This window comes from Lissotriton helveticus, chromosome 3_1, assembly GCF_964261635.1.
Source record: "Lissotriton helveticus chromosome 3_1, aLisHel1.1, whole genome shotgun sequence".
NCBI classification, from domain to species: domain Eukaryota; kingdom Metazoa; phylum Chordata; class Amphibia; order Caudata; family Salamandridae; genus Lissotriton; species Lissotriton helveticus.
This window is the reverse complement of record NC_136061.1, coordinates 396031151-396047129: the sequence shown is the minus strand read 5'-3', so window position 1 is coordinate 396047129 and position 15979 is coordinate 396031151. Positions and strand designations below refer to the sequence as shown.

The 15979-nt window shown below is 43.1% G+C and overlaps 1 protein-coding gene across 1 annotated transcript in view; it reads left to right on the top strand.

Moving 5' to 3' along the window:
• The window catches only part of RPA1 (replication protein A1), a 251759-nt gene that overhangs the window by 17926 nt on the left and 217854 nt on the right, over positions 1–15979 (top strand). Inside the window, exons 3-4 of the mRNA XM_078680149.1 lie at positions 228–306; positions 1077–1185. Coding sequence (XP_078536275.1) covers positions 228–306; positions 1077–1185 — 188 coding nt within the window. The remainder of the gene's footprint in view (positions 1–227; positions 307–1076; positions 1186–15979) is intronic.

The following is a 15979-nucleotide window of genomic DNA, read 5'->3' as shown; positions in this document are numbered from 1 at the left end:
GGCATGTTTGGTATAATCTGTTTAGTTTTTCAATTAATCGATCACACTTCAATTTACCCTAATTGGGGATTGTGAAAAGGAGAGCCTAGCATTGTGTATTTTTTACCATAAATGTAAGTATTTTAAAAACAATGCTGCACGTCTTCAACTTCTTTCAAGTTACATTTTTAATTTCATTAGCCTGTTATTGGGTGCACCCTGACCAATATTCTTTTCTTTCATTGTAGAATATCCGTCCCATTTCATCAGCCAGTGGCCCTCAGCGCTACCGCCTTATGATGAGTGATGGGGTAAACACACTGTCCTGTAAGTATGGACCCTTTTGTTACGCTCCATAATGCATAAGCTGAGGGAGCAACCCCTCTTCTGATCCTGGAGGGTGATAATGCCATGTTAGATTTACTTTGGCAACCAAGGAATCGTAACATTAAAGAATGGTGATGGGTGGGTTGTGTTGTATTTGGAGCCTGTGAATGTTGGAAAGATTCGTAACAGTCAGTCTGTGACCATAATATTATTTCCTCCTTCATTTTATGTAATTGAAATGTTAGCCTGCAATTATTGTCCACTGATTTGCTTTCAGGTTGCATCTTTCTCTGTGAGATCTATACACAAAGAACATAAAAATAACTCAACTAAGCAAGTATGGGAGGAAAATATCCCATAGATTCACTTCTGACAGGTCACTAGCGAGAGCCATATGAGTATCCGTGTAAGAGAGCAGAACTAGACCCAGATAGATGTTACAGTTTATGCACAAATTAGTAACACTATGGTAGTAATAAAAGAACTAGAGTAAGTAAAACAGAGTCCGAGATCAGCTAGTGTTTGTGCTTGAGCATGAATGTTAAAGAGGAGATTCAAAGAAAATATGTGCAAGGCTGTAATGTGATCAATAGAAGATTGTTGAGCTGCATAACATTTCGATTTGGGCCCTTAGAAGATGTGCTTGCCTGTCCGTAGTTTCGTAATTTTGGGCTGTGTGCACTTCTGCAACTTTGCTGTAAAAACTTTGAGACTAGAACTGTCCCCCTACCTTTATTTTCCAGTAACATGGCCACATCACTTTTTTCCAGCTTTCATGTTAGCGACGCAGTTGAATTCACTCGTGGAGGACAACCGCCTGACCTCAAACTGTATCTGTCAAGTGAATCGCTTCATCATGAACACATTGAAAGATGGCAGGTATGTTAAGTGTAGCAAATCAAGCGAGGGATTAGGATCTGATTATACGGTCAAGCACCCAGGCTCCTAAATTTTCATAGTTATGCAAAAGAGAGATGCTCTTCCTCCAGAAAAGATAGAAGGGAGAGAGAAAATTAATTTTTGGTTGGGACTAGGGAGCTGATTGACTGGATCCTGGGATCCGAGTGATCATAAGTGATTACCCTCTCACACCCAGGTGGGTGTCCTGCTTCATCACTAGGCTGCTCCTCATTGGGACGGCGGTGCAAAGTCTGACGGGGCCCAAGAGGGGGCTCTTTATCGGAGATCTTGTGATTGTTGCCCTAATGATTAATGCAAGCGAGAGTGTAAGTGGACGGTGGTGTAGTAAGTGATTTAAAATAGTCTCAGGGGTACCGGTAGCTGCTTTATTAAGGTGGTCCCCTTGACAGGACACAGGCGCTGTCACAGGAGGCAATGTACCTAGATAGCTTCAAGATTAGTCCCGTAGGACCAGCATGTTTAATGCCTTATGGCGCAACAGGATCTTAAGCATTTTTTCCTTTGTGTGTTTTTCCCCCTCACTTGCGCTCAGGAAATTTCCAATGAGAAAAAAGAAGTGATGGTGGCCCCACAATAACCACTTATGAGATGGTTACTGTCCCTTAAAGCTAGGCTTGAGATGTTTAGTAATGGTAGTCTTGATTTGTATTTCAGAGGTATAGGCCATTTTACCTGCAACCCTAGAAGACACTTTGCTACTGGCCATCCCTATAATTTGGGTTTACTCGTCTCTAGTGATTTTGCAAATTGAGGTTTTTGTGCAAACTGACTTAAATTTAGAAGCCAATAATGTTGAGGAATTTAATACATGAAACCAATGTTGTGGCTTGCTTGGATCCCACTACTTTTTCTTACTAGAAATCCGGGAAAATATCAGACTTTGGCCAAAATCACAGAATTTCCCCTATTCCTCCGAGGGAATGTTCTAGAACCTGCAGGGATCGACAACAGTCCTACTACCCAGCGATGACCTACTTCTCTCAAAAATGATATCCCACTTGTGTGGGCGAGTCAGGGTCAGCTTTCAGTATGCTCCGGCTCAAGTATGATCTTGAGCACACTATTAACATGATAGGCACACAGAAGGATGGCACACTCCCACCCACATTCAAGGGCAGAGGATGCTCATCTGTTATAGATTACATCCTGGTCTCAAGATCCCTGCAAAATAAGATAATTAGAGTAGGGATAGAATGGAGTAGTTTCAGTGACCATAATCCACTTGTTTTGGAGCTGATGTATAGGGCGGGTTCAAAAAGTAGGGACCACCGCACAATCGTGGAGAGGGTTATAGATCAAGGTAGGAGATTAAAGTGGGCCAAAATAGATGGGGAAAAGTTCTATAAGGCCCTGGTGGACGCTGGTAAATCTGCTATTAATGACTGTTTAGACACAGACATGAACGGACCAAGGTTATTGGAAGCATTCAGTCAGATTGCTAACCTGGTTGATGGCTTACTAATAACTAGTGTGCCCACACGGAACCATGGCAATCCCCGATGGTTCGATTAAGATTGCTCAAAAGCATTGAGGGAGCTTAAAAGCAGCCTTAAGTCCAAACCAAGGGATTCACAAACAAGCATTGAAAATGCAATAGGTCTCGCAATAACGCGAGTCTGAACTATTAGCATTGTAAATGATTATGCCCTTTATTTTTGCGTTCTGGTTTTTGGAACATAAATAAAAGGCTTTGCCATTTACAAGGCCTATAGCTTAAATTTGCGTTAAAACGAGACCTATTGCATTGCAATGGTGGTGGTGCTGCTGAGTTTTCTCTGAATCTGCACCCACAATCTGCACCCGTGTGTGAGTGGCGTTGCGTGTGTGAGTGGCGTTGCGTGTGTGAGTGGCGTTGCGCGGCTGAGTGGCGTTGCGCGGCTGAGTGGCGTTGCGCGGCTGAGTGGCGTTGCGCGGCTGAGTGGCGTTGCGCGGCTGAGTGGCGTTGCGCGGCTGAGTGGCGTTGCGCGGCTGAGTGGCGTTGCGCGGCTGAGTGGCGTTGCGCGGCTGAGTGGCGTTGCGCGGCTGAGTGGCGTTGCGCGGCTGAGTGGCGTTGCGCGGCTGAGTGGCGTTGCGCGGCTGAGTGGCGTTGCGCGGCTGAGTGGCGTTGCGCGGGTGAGTGGCGTTGCGCGGGTGAGAGTGGCGTTGCGCGGGTGAGAGTGGCGTTGCGTGGGTGTGAGTGGCGTTGCGTGGGTGTGAGTGGCGTTGCGTGTCTGTAAGTGTTGCTGTGTGGGTGAAAGTGGCACAGAGACTTTGATGTGACATTTCAGGTGCAGAGCATGAGATTGATGCAAGGAGCAGGCATGGGAAACAAAACCTTCCTGATGTGAGAGACGATAACGGGTGCATATGCATAGGAGGAGAATACAGGTATATGGCATGTGAAGATATCAGGTGGAAAGATTGGGTAGGGAAGATAATAGGTTCAGGGCTTGCAAGGCATGAGTAGAGTAAAGCATGACAAAATGGTGCAAGGCATGAAAAGAAACTAATGCCAGGTGTGGAAATTGAGGAGTAAAAATAACGATACGGCATGAGATGTCCAGCAAGAGAATATAAAATGTGTGCCAAATTCAGGTGGCATGGGTAGGTAATCTAGTTCAAGCAACTGTGATATAAGTGACATCACAGGCTTTGGTGTGCAAGGCTAGCGAAGGGCCGTCACTGATGTAAGGCTTAGGAAGAGAACATAAAACGTCGAAAACAAGGAGAGCGAACAAGATAGCTGTCTGACCGTAGCTGATCCGAAAGTTGCCTTGTTTGCTATGATTACAAGTGCAAAGAATGTCCCGAGAAGGTAGGGAGTGCAAGGCATGATACAGGAAATTATGTGTGCCTTAAACCATGGTAATGTAAGCAAACTGATACAAGTTGATCGGCCGGGAAGCGGCCAGGAAACACAAGTACGGCCGGCCACATAATTAGGGGAGGAGAAGCCGCACAGCACACGCTGGGAGAAGCCCTTTGATGTGCTGTGCGGCCGCGATGCGCGCTCTGTGCTGGGGGAGGGCCATTAGGAACAGGAACAGATGGCCATGAAAGTGTATGGGCCAAATGCGCGTGCCTGTACGTGCACTCGAAGAAAACGCCACGGAAAAAAGCGGTGGTTTGACTATCCGATGGAGCACTTGAATTCTCCCCCATTTCCCATTGCTTCGCAATGGAAAAGGACGAGACCTAAAAATCAAGGCGCCCAGGGAGAAATATAAAAAAGAGACCAAGAGGAGGAAACTCGCCCTGCAGGGAGAAGCGTGGGCAGATTTAAGAGAAGCAGGGGAAAAAGGATTTGGCGGGTTTTTGGAGAATCATTAACAAACCCACCTTCCAGGAAAACGATACTCCGGAGATAGGGTCTAACATCCTGCCAGAACAGTGGGTCACCCACTATAGGGGTCTGTATAATCATGAGTCAGGTACCCCCGTAAAATCACCTGAAATTCCAACCCAGGTTGCAATGGTCGTATTCACTATCAAGGAGATCACTGCTGGGATAGAGGGTTTGACCAGAAATAAAGCCCCTGGCCCTGACGGAATCCCTCCCGACCTGTTTCTAAGCAGCGTAGAACTTTGGGCCCCTTTAATGACCAGGGTTATAAACACTGCTATCATCTGTGGTTTGCCACCATCCTGGTCCAAAGCTATAATTGTGCCGATTTTCAAGAAGGGCAAAAGGGATGACCCGAAGTGCTACCGTCCCATATCCCTGATTGACGTATCGGCTAAACTCCTGGGTAGGGCGATCCTCAACAGACTGTCCGAGTGGACCGAAGAAAATATCTTCTCGGACACTCAATATGGATTTAGGACAGGGAGGTCCACCAGTGATCAATGCCTGAATCTTTATATGCTGACTGCCAAATACACCAGGGCTAGTGATGAACTCATTTATATGGGATTCATGGATTTGGCAGCGGCATTTGATCACGTCAACAGGGATAAACTGTGGGACATGATGACACACATGGGGATAGAGAGTGGCTTAATCAACATACTGAGGGAACTGCATAGTGACACCTCGGCTAGGGTTCGTTTTAACAGAGAGGGGGGGCTGACTGATTCTTTTCCCTGTAGGAGTGGTGTCCGGCAAGGCTGTATTCTTGCCCCTTTTTTGTTCTCCCTTTATATTAATAATCTGGAGCAGTATCTGTTGGGTTTAAAGACGGATTGCCCAAGGGTGGGGTCGCGTCATATTCCTGTTCTGCTTTATGCAGATGACGCGGTCCTGATTGCACGCACAACCATGAGCTTACAAATCTTGATTGATGGATTTGTTAAGTTCATGGGTGCCCTAGATCTCTCTGTTAACCTGAGTAAATCCTATGTGCTCCTGGCTGGTAAAAAAACTCCTTTAAAATTCACTTACACAATAGGTAGTCACATAGTAGAAGAGGTCAAAACGTTTCCTTACCTAGGTGTAACCTTTGATGGTGCCTTACAGTTTAACTCCCTGGTGGAGGAGCGTTGCTGTAAAATGATCGCTTCCAATGGGGCTATAGCAAGCTACGGCAGGAGGTTAGGTAGATGGAGCCCGGAACAGGTGATGAACCTGTACAGCTCCGTATCATGTTCTAAAGTAATTTATGGGGCAGAAGTATGGGGCTTTGTTAACACCACAAGAATCCAATGGGAGGAAAACAAATACCTAAAATCCATCCTGAGGGTACCCCCAAGTACTGCCGGCTTCATAGCACACAGGGAATTAGGGAGGCCATACCTAGAGGACTTGGTAAAACTCAGGCCAATTGTGGCCTGGTTAAAAATTTGGGTTAACCCTGATGCGTCTCTAAGCAGAGAAATCTTATCGGATTGTTTAGAGAGGGATAAAAGTATGCGAATTCCCTGGCTCCATTATGTAAAGAATACCCTAGAGGAACTAGGCTTTGGGAACCTCTTCACTAACCCTGCAACAATTGTAGCCCAGCAACGCAGGTAAAGAAAATCTTTCTAGAGCTGAAAAGTCAACGCAGAGCGGAGGCTGAAGGGCTTAAAAAGACAGTGAGGGCCCATAACCTGGTGAAGAGCGTTGAGGGAATGGAGCCATATCTGTACCTTATGTACAATGCACAGGATAGATTCTTGATGTGTCGGTTTAGACTGAACCTACTCCCATTCATGTTGGCATCACCAGCAGGGTTTGCATCATCAATTGAACAGAAGGGATCCTGCGGCTGCGACAATAGGTCTCCGCAGGATTCCCTTCATTTTATTTTACTCTGCCCTTTTTTTATCATGCCCAGGCGCAGATTTCTTGTAAAAGTTTTAAAACAACCTAAACTGGAACATGCCAGGGAGGCATTAGCCTTTTTACAAAAAGCATCGGATCCGTTTACACTGTGTTGTATAATGAATTTTATTAAGGTAGCGGTCCGTTCAAGGCTAACTAGGGGCGATGAATGATGTGTTCCCGATTTTACTGTTCCCTATGTGCCATATTCTCTCTCTGTTTGTGTTCTATGCTAATACTAATATTTTTGTATCAGGATCTTGAAAATGTTTAATGATTTTTTATTTATGTAATTATGTATGTGCTTTTATGGTGATTTTTAATCACCGAATAAAGATTCCTTGATGATGATGGTGTGGGCGAGTCTGTTGCCCGGGACAAGAAAGGCCCTAAAATACAACATGGAAACATCTCACTTTTTGCACTAAATTACATTCATTGTGAGGATATGGGTAGCTGTTTTATTTGATCCCTCTACCTTCCGGCAACCCGGGAAACTCCCTGTCCTAGAGATTTCTGTAAACTAGGCACTTAGGAGGGAAGGTCCATTGGAGTATAGCTTGCGTAGATTCCACTATATATTACTCTGAACACCCAGAAAATGTCTAACTTGGGCTAACATCGCAGATTTATGAGTGGCAAAGTTCTGGAATCTGACAAAAGTCCTACCACCCAGGGAACCCACACTTCCCTCAATAAGATTGGTACTCCTTTTGTGTGGTTCGGTTTATCACCTGCAACAGGAAAAGTCGTAAAATGCTCAATGGCGATGAAAACTATACACCTGCTGGAGTCCAAGGTAGTGTGGATGTCACTTTTCTTTCCTGCAAAAGTCATGTCAAACAATTGGCTAAGATATCCAATTTTCTCAAATTTATCTTATGGAATTTTGCAGAATCTGCAAGGATCAAGAACCGTCCTACCTCCCATAATTCCCACACCTCTCTATAAAACCAATACCTCACTTATGTAGCTGGGCCTATTTCTTGCAGCAGGAAAAGCCCAGAAACTCACCATTGAGTCTTCTGGAAGTTTGCTTTGAGAGTCTGAGTCTTGTGATATTGGTAGTTGCAGTATTTGGGCCAAGGTACAGCCAGCACCCAGGGATACCTATTGACCACAGATATTTTAGTAAACACATCTGTGGGTGCCCAGAATGATGTAACATGCATAGATCCCACTACCTTTCTTCAAGTAGAATGCCTTGAAAACATAACTATGCCCAAAGCATCCAAAGTCCTCTCACTGTATTTGAAGTATGGCTGCAGTATTTAGGCTTCGTTTCAGGTAGCACCCTGGTCCCCTAGCTACCCTCTGTTATAGAAACCAAACTATTCCAGTATATTTTCTGATCCAGATTGCCCTGCAATATCCTAACTTTGCCCAAAAAACAATTTGCTTTCTTTCATTGGGGTGTGGTCAGTTTATGGATATTACTTGACATGGTCTAATTATATGTAAATACCAATGGAACACCCGGTATCCCTTTATTGGTATTCTAGATATGATTAAAAACTATTCTTAGGGTACTTCATGGGTACCTAATCCTCCCTACTTTTATTTTTTGTCAATTTGTTTCAGCCCTTGTTTAAGAAGTCTCCAAGGATCCTGGGCTTTTGTCAGGACAAGCCTTACCCCGTATGATGTTAGTTATAAGTCACTTAATGTGCTCATGTCAGACGTATTGTAATGCAGGACACCAAAACTTTAATTAGTGTAGCTACATGCATTCTTAGGGCAAACAACCTGAAAGCCACTGACACACTGCACAAAAACGCAAGTAGAACTTAGTTAGGGAAAACCCTTTACAAGTGAAAGTATCATACATTCATTTATAGACACTGTATGCGATATGTGATACACTGCACAACACATGTGAGACATTATTTCATACTGGAGATGTATAACGGGTCCTACCCTAAAATATTTAGGGTGCTACTTCATAATGCGCAGGATGCGCTTCCCTATAGCCTCACACTGTTTGGGTATATTGATATGGCATGGAAGTAACATCCAATGATTTACCCTCTGGACTTGCACCTCTAATATACATATGTCACACTCACACACTTGGAAAAACTCCAAAAGGGGGGGATAGCCAATGATAAAAACCTTACTCTTATGTACAAGAAGCATTAAAGAGGTCGAAATACCCATGTACATCTAAGATAACTTTTGAGTTGAAACAAAGGCGGAAGGAAGTTTCTATGTTTGTCCTGAAGAAGGTGGATGTATTAGGATAATTCCATCGAAACGCGTCGACGCAATGAATGTTGTTCAATCTGTAACAGGACTAGTAGCATAGAGGCCAAGTATTACTGTCCCTTGCTTTGTCTCTTAGTTTTCTCAGATTAACCACGCAAAGGCAGACTGTTGTTGCCTTCCTGTTTTGTTTCTTCCGTATGAGAGTCTGCTGCTATAACTGTACATTAATGTTATGTTTTTTAGTAATTATGGTTTTTAATTTTTTTTTTACTGTGGGAACTCTTGTACCCATTTTTTTACTGTTGAAATGTATTGATTTGTTATTGTGCACTTTTAAAGATTTTTTGTATTAGGCAATAAAATAATTAATTTGCAATATCACTGGCTATCCCCCCTTTAGGAGTTGTTCCAAGCGTGTGTGTGTGTGACATATGTATATTAGAGGTGCAAGTCCAGAGGGTAAATCATTTTTAACTACATTGTTATTGGTGTTCTGTCTCTTTTGAACCATATGAGCCCCTCTACTTGGTTTCAAAGTAAAATCCAATGGACTGCAGACCTCCATTTGTTCTGAAATAAGCAAGCGTAGATTGTCCTACTCGCTGTTTCAAGTGTTCCATGCTGTTGATTCACCTACTATTTTACCATTCTGCAACCCTGGCTGCACGCTGCTTAAAGAGTATCAAGGATTTTTACATCTGCGCGTTGCTCCGCAAGGAAAGGAGCGTATGTCACATGATACACCATGATGTGGGGTGTGTGTCTCTGGGTGCTCATGGGATTTGGAGGATCTTGCAAACACTCTCCATTAATGAAATGGGGGATCAGTGCCTTTCTTTGTTAACCACAAACTGCTGTGGGCCTTCAGTATATTTGCGATTGTATCTGGGCCCCAAAGGTGCTGTTTTCTGTGAAAATACTGTCGCTTACTCATTATCTGCAGGGAGACTGCAGCAATGGAGGAACAGATTATGCTGTATGTTTAGACTGAACTTTACAGCAAGAAAATCTAAATTATGTGGGAACTCTGTAGAAGCATTGTTTCAATGTTTTGTACTAGTTTATTGCCTTAAAAAACTCAGCTGCTAAAAAGTCTCCAGTTAACCTTTGCAAAGGGTCTGCCACTGCACCCCAACATATGTTGCTTTTTAAGTAACTTTTAATCTGTTTCAACTCTAAATGTTTTTGAAGTCTCTGTAATCAGAAAAAAAGAACCATTAAAAATAGGTAGAAGCTGGTAGACTGTGGCAAATCTGGTAAGTCAAATTTTTTTTTGTTGCAGAGTTTTATATAGCGCGAACTAGACCTGAACCGAATCAGGTATCAGAGCGCTTTACATATTTTCCAGTTACGTTACATGAGGACACACTTTCATTTTAGGCACGGGGAGATTAAGTGATTTGCCCAGAATCACAGGAGTTTTTTTTTTTTTGGCGTTGTTACCGAGACTCGAACCCAGATCCCCAGGTCCGAGGTCGAGCGCCCTAGCCGTTAGGCCAACTCCTCTTCAATTACGCAGACAACACACAGACTGCATAATCGCATATTTCAATGGCCCCCGCTTATGCCTTCCTATTAAGGCCTGTTGTTTGCAGTGCTTCATTTGAGCCGATGGTTGCTAGTGGGGCCCACCAGCACTAATTTTTCGGGACTGACTTGCATTTATGATTATTAAGAGATGTTGCAGGGATTCTGCTCAGGACAATAGAACATCAGTATGTAGGGGACAGAGTCACCATATCACATCTGTTTCTATGCACCTGAGTCTGACTAGCTATGGTACCTCACTTGCCCTCCTACCTTTTCCAGAGAGACCAGTGATTTGGCACTCCAGAACACAACGCCCCCGACCCTCTCAGGGATTGCGGTAACAGGACACACCCTTTTGTTTATTCACTCATACTTGTCCACAATAAAATAGAAAAGGGACACGAAGGAAGTTTACAATGTTTATTTAAACTATCGTGTTCAAAAATACAATTATTGTACCACAATTAGAAAACAAATACATGTCAATCTCATCAGCATGGTTAATAAAACATATACAGTCAAGTCAAGATAATTTGTATAGCGCACACATCACTTCAAGAGTCTCATGGCGCTTGCAGACTGCTCTGAATAAGAATGCTGGCTTAATTATCGAATAGCCATGACTTCAACTTTTTACGAAAGCAGCTATGATCAGAGATGGTACGTAAGAATGAGGGCATTTTGTTCCAGGATGCTGGAGCGAGAAGGGAAAAAGATCTGCCACCTTTTCTAGCGGTGTGGATTCTGAGGGGAGTAAGCAGCGAGTCATTGCTAGATCTGAGCACCCTACATGGCTGATACCAACTTTGTTTTTTCAACTAGTATCTCGGACCGTTTCCGTACAAGTGCTTATGTGTCAAGCAAAGGATTTTAAAAATAATTTGTTCTTTTCACTGGAAGCCAGTGTAAAGCTCTTAAACAGGGGGCAGAGGAAGATCTGTGCGGAAGGTCTAGTACTAGCCTAGCGGCGGTGTTCTGCAAAATGTGTGGCCTGTTTAGAAGGTTCTCATTTATTGAGAGCAATAGGGCATTTCCATAGTCCGTTCTGTTAATGATTAATCCCTGGATTAATGGTTTCCTAGCCTTACTGGGAATCCATTTGAAAACCTTCCGCAAGCTATGCATTACACCGAAACAAGTGCCGATGACCTGATTTATTTGTCTTTTCATGGACAATTGATTGTCCATTAAAAAACCAAGGTTAGGAACCATTTCCTTGAGAGTTGGGCAGGGGCCTGGATTGGATAGCCACCAGTCGTCATCCCAATGTTCCTGAGCCTTGCCAAAGAGCATCATTTCTGACTTGCGCCCATTCAATTGAAGGTGGGTGGATCTCATCCACCTGTCAACGTGAGACATACAGTTTTCGGAAATGCTGCTTGGTTTCAGTGGGGTCAGGGCCTAAAATGATCAGGATCTGCGTGTCTGCGTAAGATATGACATCAAATCTATAGGCTCTGATCACCTTAGCCAGTGGGGTCATGTACAGGTTACAAAGTGTCTGGCTCAAAATAGAGCCCTGTGGCACTCCCATCTTGACCGGTCTCTCACATGAAATGGTATTGCCCATCTGCACAGTTGTTACACGATCAGATAGGTAACTTTTGAACTATTTAAGGGCATTTCCTCTGACACCTATCTCCCAGAGCCGATATTCTAAAATGCTGTGGGAGATTGTGTCAAAGGCGGTGGACAGGTCGAGCAGGATGAGGATAACTGACTGATGTTTATCTAAGTCCAGTATGATGTTATCAGCAACCTCGACCAATGCTGTCTCTGTACTGTGCGCCGGACTGAAAGGGTCCAAGAGTACATAGCTCTCCAGGTGGTCAACGAGCTGTTGATTGGGGGATTCCATCATTTTCCCAAAGTAGGGAAGAAGAGAGATTGGATGATAGTTTAGAAGAAGATTTGGATCGGACGTCTGTTTCTTTAAAATCGGTCTCACTCTGGCAGCTTTCCATATTATGGGGAAATCCGCCCCTGAGAGCGACTTATTCAATAGACCAGTTAGGCTTTCCAATAATACCGGAGCGATAGTGGAGAACATTTTTGGAGGTACATGGTCAGTGGGAGAGCCCGATTTTATCTTCTGCATGACAGTCGTGACTGACTTCGTGTCACATTTTACACATTTTTTCGAAATGTGGGAAGGGTCAGGGGACGTGCAAGGTGCATCTTCAGAATGAACGCTGTTATATTGTGATGGGAAGGAGTGATGAATGGCTATAATTTTTTCCTCAAATTTAGAAAGGGAATCAGTCCAATCTTGGGAATCGGGGATTGATGACTGAATGCTGGGAGTTGTAAATTCCTTCAAAATTTGATAAAGTTCCTTGGAGGAATTTTCTTCCATGTTTATCTGATCGATAAGAAATGATTTTTTTACCGACTTTATTTCAGTACAATATCCGCGGTGTAGTTTTTTATATATTTCGTGGTTAGTCAGATTTGTACTTTTGTGCCATTTTCGCGCCGCGGTATTACAGGAGAACTTTGTCAGTCTTAGTTGATCTGTAAACCAAGGAGCGGTTCTAGTCTTGATCTTAACAAGACTGAGAGGGGCAATTTTGTCTAGTGTGGTCAAAATGGCTTTATCGAGATTGTATGCCACTTGATTTACTCCCACTTCTGAGTCTGTCTGGTCAGGGCAGAAATGTTTAGAGAAGAGAGGCAAGGTCACTATACGCCATGACCTTCGCAATATTGAATCGTTTTCACAGTCGTTTTTAGTCATAATTGTGGGAATAGCAAATTTTAGTAAGTAGTGGTCTGTCCATAATAGCAGAACTGGGGGTTCTACTATAATTCCAGATGAGTTAGTGAAAAGGTGGTCAAGGGTGTGACCGACATTGTGCGTGGATCCCAAAACCAACTGGTAAAAACCATTTCTGCATGATGATTGAAATCGCCATTTAGGAGGAAATTATCTGAGGCCAAAACAAGCGGAGCAATGGTCTCTAATAATTTATCAGAAAAATCCCCCTTTGGTCCTGGGGGTTGATAAATTAGGGCCCCTCTCCATGAGCCATTGGAAAGGCCATTTATCTTAAAGATGCAGATTTCTGCGTGGCTTTGTGTCAGACTATCTAGGACCAAGATATTCAAGTCCTGGGTGGAGGCAATTAGTAGACCACCACCTCTTGTCTCTTTCCTATCTATTCGGATGACTTTATATTGAGGAGGAAAGGTGATGTGCACGTCAGGGGCGGCATGTTCATGTAACCAGGTCTCAGTAACAAAACAAATGTCAGGGGCCACTAGGTCGAAGAGGCTCCATATCTCTACTGAGTGTTAGGAGCTAGAGCGAGCATTAAAATAGATGGCATTTAGTTGACTAGGCTTATTAAGACAAAGAGGTGTAATACCTTTTTTGGAGTTGATAGGCTCAATTGGCTAAGATGTTTTGGATACTAAGTATTTCTACTGCAAGTGGAACTATGTGGGAGAAGTTTAAATCTTTTAATTCTTTGTTTGAATATTTTAATAGTGCCATATTATCTCTGAGCCGTAGGATGTCTTACGCAAATAATTGCTAAAAACACACAGAAAATGATGCAGGGGCCCTGGCGGCGGTCAGGCCAGGACGGGCGCAGACGGGCTTGCCTTTGGCGCACCGCTGTGCGAGTCCGCACCCATCCCCTGATTAAGTAGAAAATAACGGGGGAGAACTGGAGCGCTACCTGCAACTTCCGCTAGAGTAGCCAGAAGCAATGTCTGCCAGGGTAACCTCCGTTCAAACGGCACAAGCGGTGACGGACCGGGGTCATAGGCAGCTAGCTGGAGAAGCAGTGAGGGCACAAGACCTAATACAGAAGAGAGCCCTCTCACTTTATCTGACAGATCTGCCTAAACCCTCCCCCACTACTGAAGCTAAGTGATTATAAAATATAGATCTCTGGGTTTAGTGGCGGACCCCTTACCTTAGCATACATAGGTGAAAGTTCTACATCTCAGCAGACTCGAGACCTTCGCTCTGTGTTTTTTCGGAACTCCCTGTCCTAGAATAAAATGCGAAAACATGCTGGTTCTGTGTGAAAATAAAATGTGGCACAAAAGCAAGCGTGATATTTAGTAACGTGCAAAACAAAAGCGGGCTACAACGTGCATAATAAGGCTAACATCGGGGGAAAAAACAAAAATAGGCCATACAAGAAACACACAACAGAGAAAGCTTGAAAAACAAGCTTAGAGCGAAAAAGCAGCGACCGGCAAGAGTGAGATAAAGGGGCAGGGAATGTCTGCTACTGGGTTAAGGAGGACTGGGGTGAATTTAACACTACACAGCCTTGGTATTCTGCACCTCCAGCACAGAGCTTTGGGGACCGACACAAACTCTTTTATAAAATAGACCATTGTTTTTTTGAAAGTATAACAATGGAGTATATTTAGTGTGAGCGTTATGATGTCATGATCCATCTACGTTTCTGGCCTCTAACTTTGCATTTTGACTGCTTTATTTTGCTACCCCTTGTGTTTTAATTTCTCAGAGTGGGTAGCATTAGTGCATTTAGTATTGGTAATTCTTGGTTAGTTGAGGTAAATAACCTTACCCACACTGGATACTATCCAGGGCTACCAAACCAAAGGCCTCAGAAGAGGCCTCGGTCAAACAAAGAGTTTAAAAATCCACATTGTCCTGAATCCACCATATTTGGCAGTGAGGCCATTAATTAGTATCTTTATTCCTTGGAAGCTTGTTTGTAGAGGTGTACACCCCATTTTTTTAAATGGGCGATCCCATAACTTGGTTACGTTAACCCATTCCAGTAGAGATTATTCAGGAAAGGGGATCCAGCGAACAATTAAAGTTCTTTGCCTTCATTGAAAGATTTAATGAAACAATGTAAACTCTGGTAAGATTGTACACAAAATACAGATCTTTTTATTTTAGTCTGAAAGATGCTTTTAGATAAATACTTTAATTTTAGGTATACACTTGGAGCTTGGTAGGGAATCTGGTGAGGTCGAGCAAGAACCCTTCCTCAGGCTTTTGTTTGCAGAACGAGGCTAAATATTTCGGTCCATTCTTAATTGCTGTTAAATAGTACTCTGTGGCAGTACTTGTTGAATGCAAAAACTTTAGTAGTAAGAGTGGATAGTTAAGAATTATTGACAGGTGTTAAAAAGGCATACTTTGAGTTTAGGCTAACTATATGAACTGTTATGGCAGTTTGCCTCGTGTCAGCGCTCATTAGGAAGTCCTTTGAGATGTCACACTATGGTACATCTTGTCCTCAAATCCTCCTCCACAAATCGCGCCCCCATATGGTCAATATCACTGCACTCACTGTTTAGGTGCTTATTGTCCATTCAACACACTCAATCAGCGAAGTATCGGCATTGATACAGTCGGTGTCAGTATGAAGAGACTACCGTCTATTTGGAACAAGCCATCAGTTGAGTTCAGTCTGTTAAACATGATAAACACAGCCAGATGCAATGATTTAAAAAAGAAACCCCCATTTACTTAATCTGAAAACCTACTTTGGTAATCCTGTGCCACAATAAGTATAGGAGAATAATAATTTGAATTACTATTAAACATGTTTTTAAAATTTAAATAGAGAAATGTATTTTAGAAATGGTCAAAAGAGCACAGTTTATTATGGTTAAGCAAATCCAAAACACAGAAATAATTATAATGGTGACCTACTACAGGCTATATCAATCTGGGGGGTTTGGCATTGATACAGAATTTGAAATGCAGAAATACAGGGCTTTTTTTCTACCCGTCACAGCCTAGCTAAAAGTCTGAAATAAAATTTTATTTCTTTGAGGGGAAAAAGGAAGGTT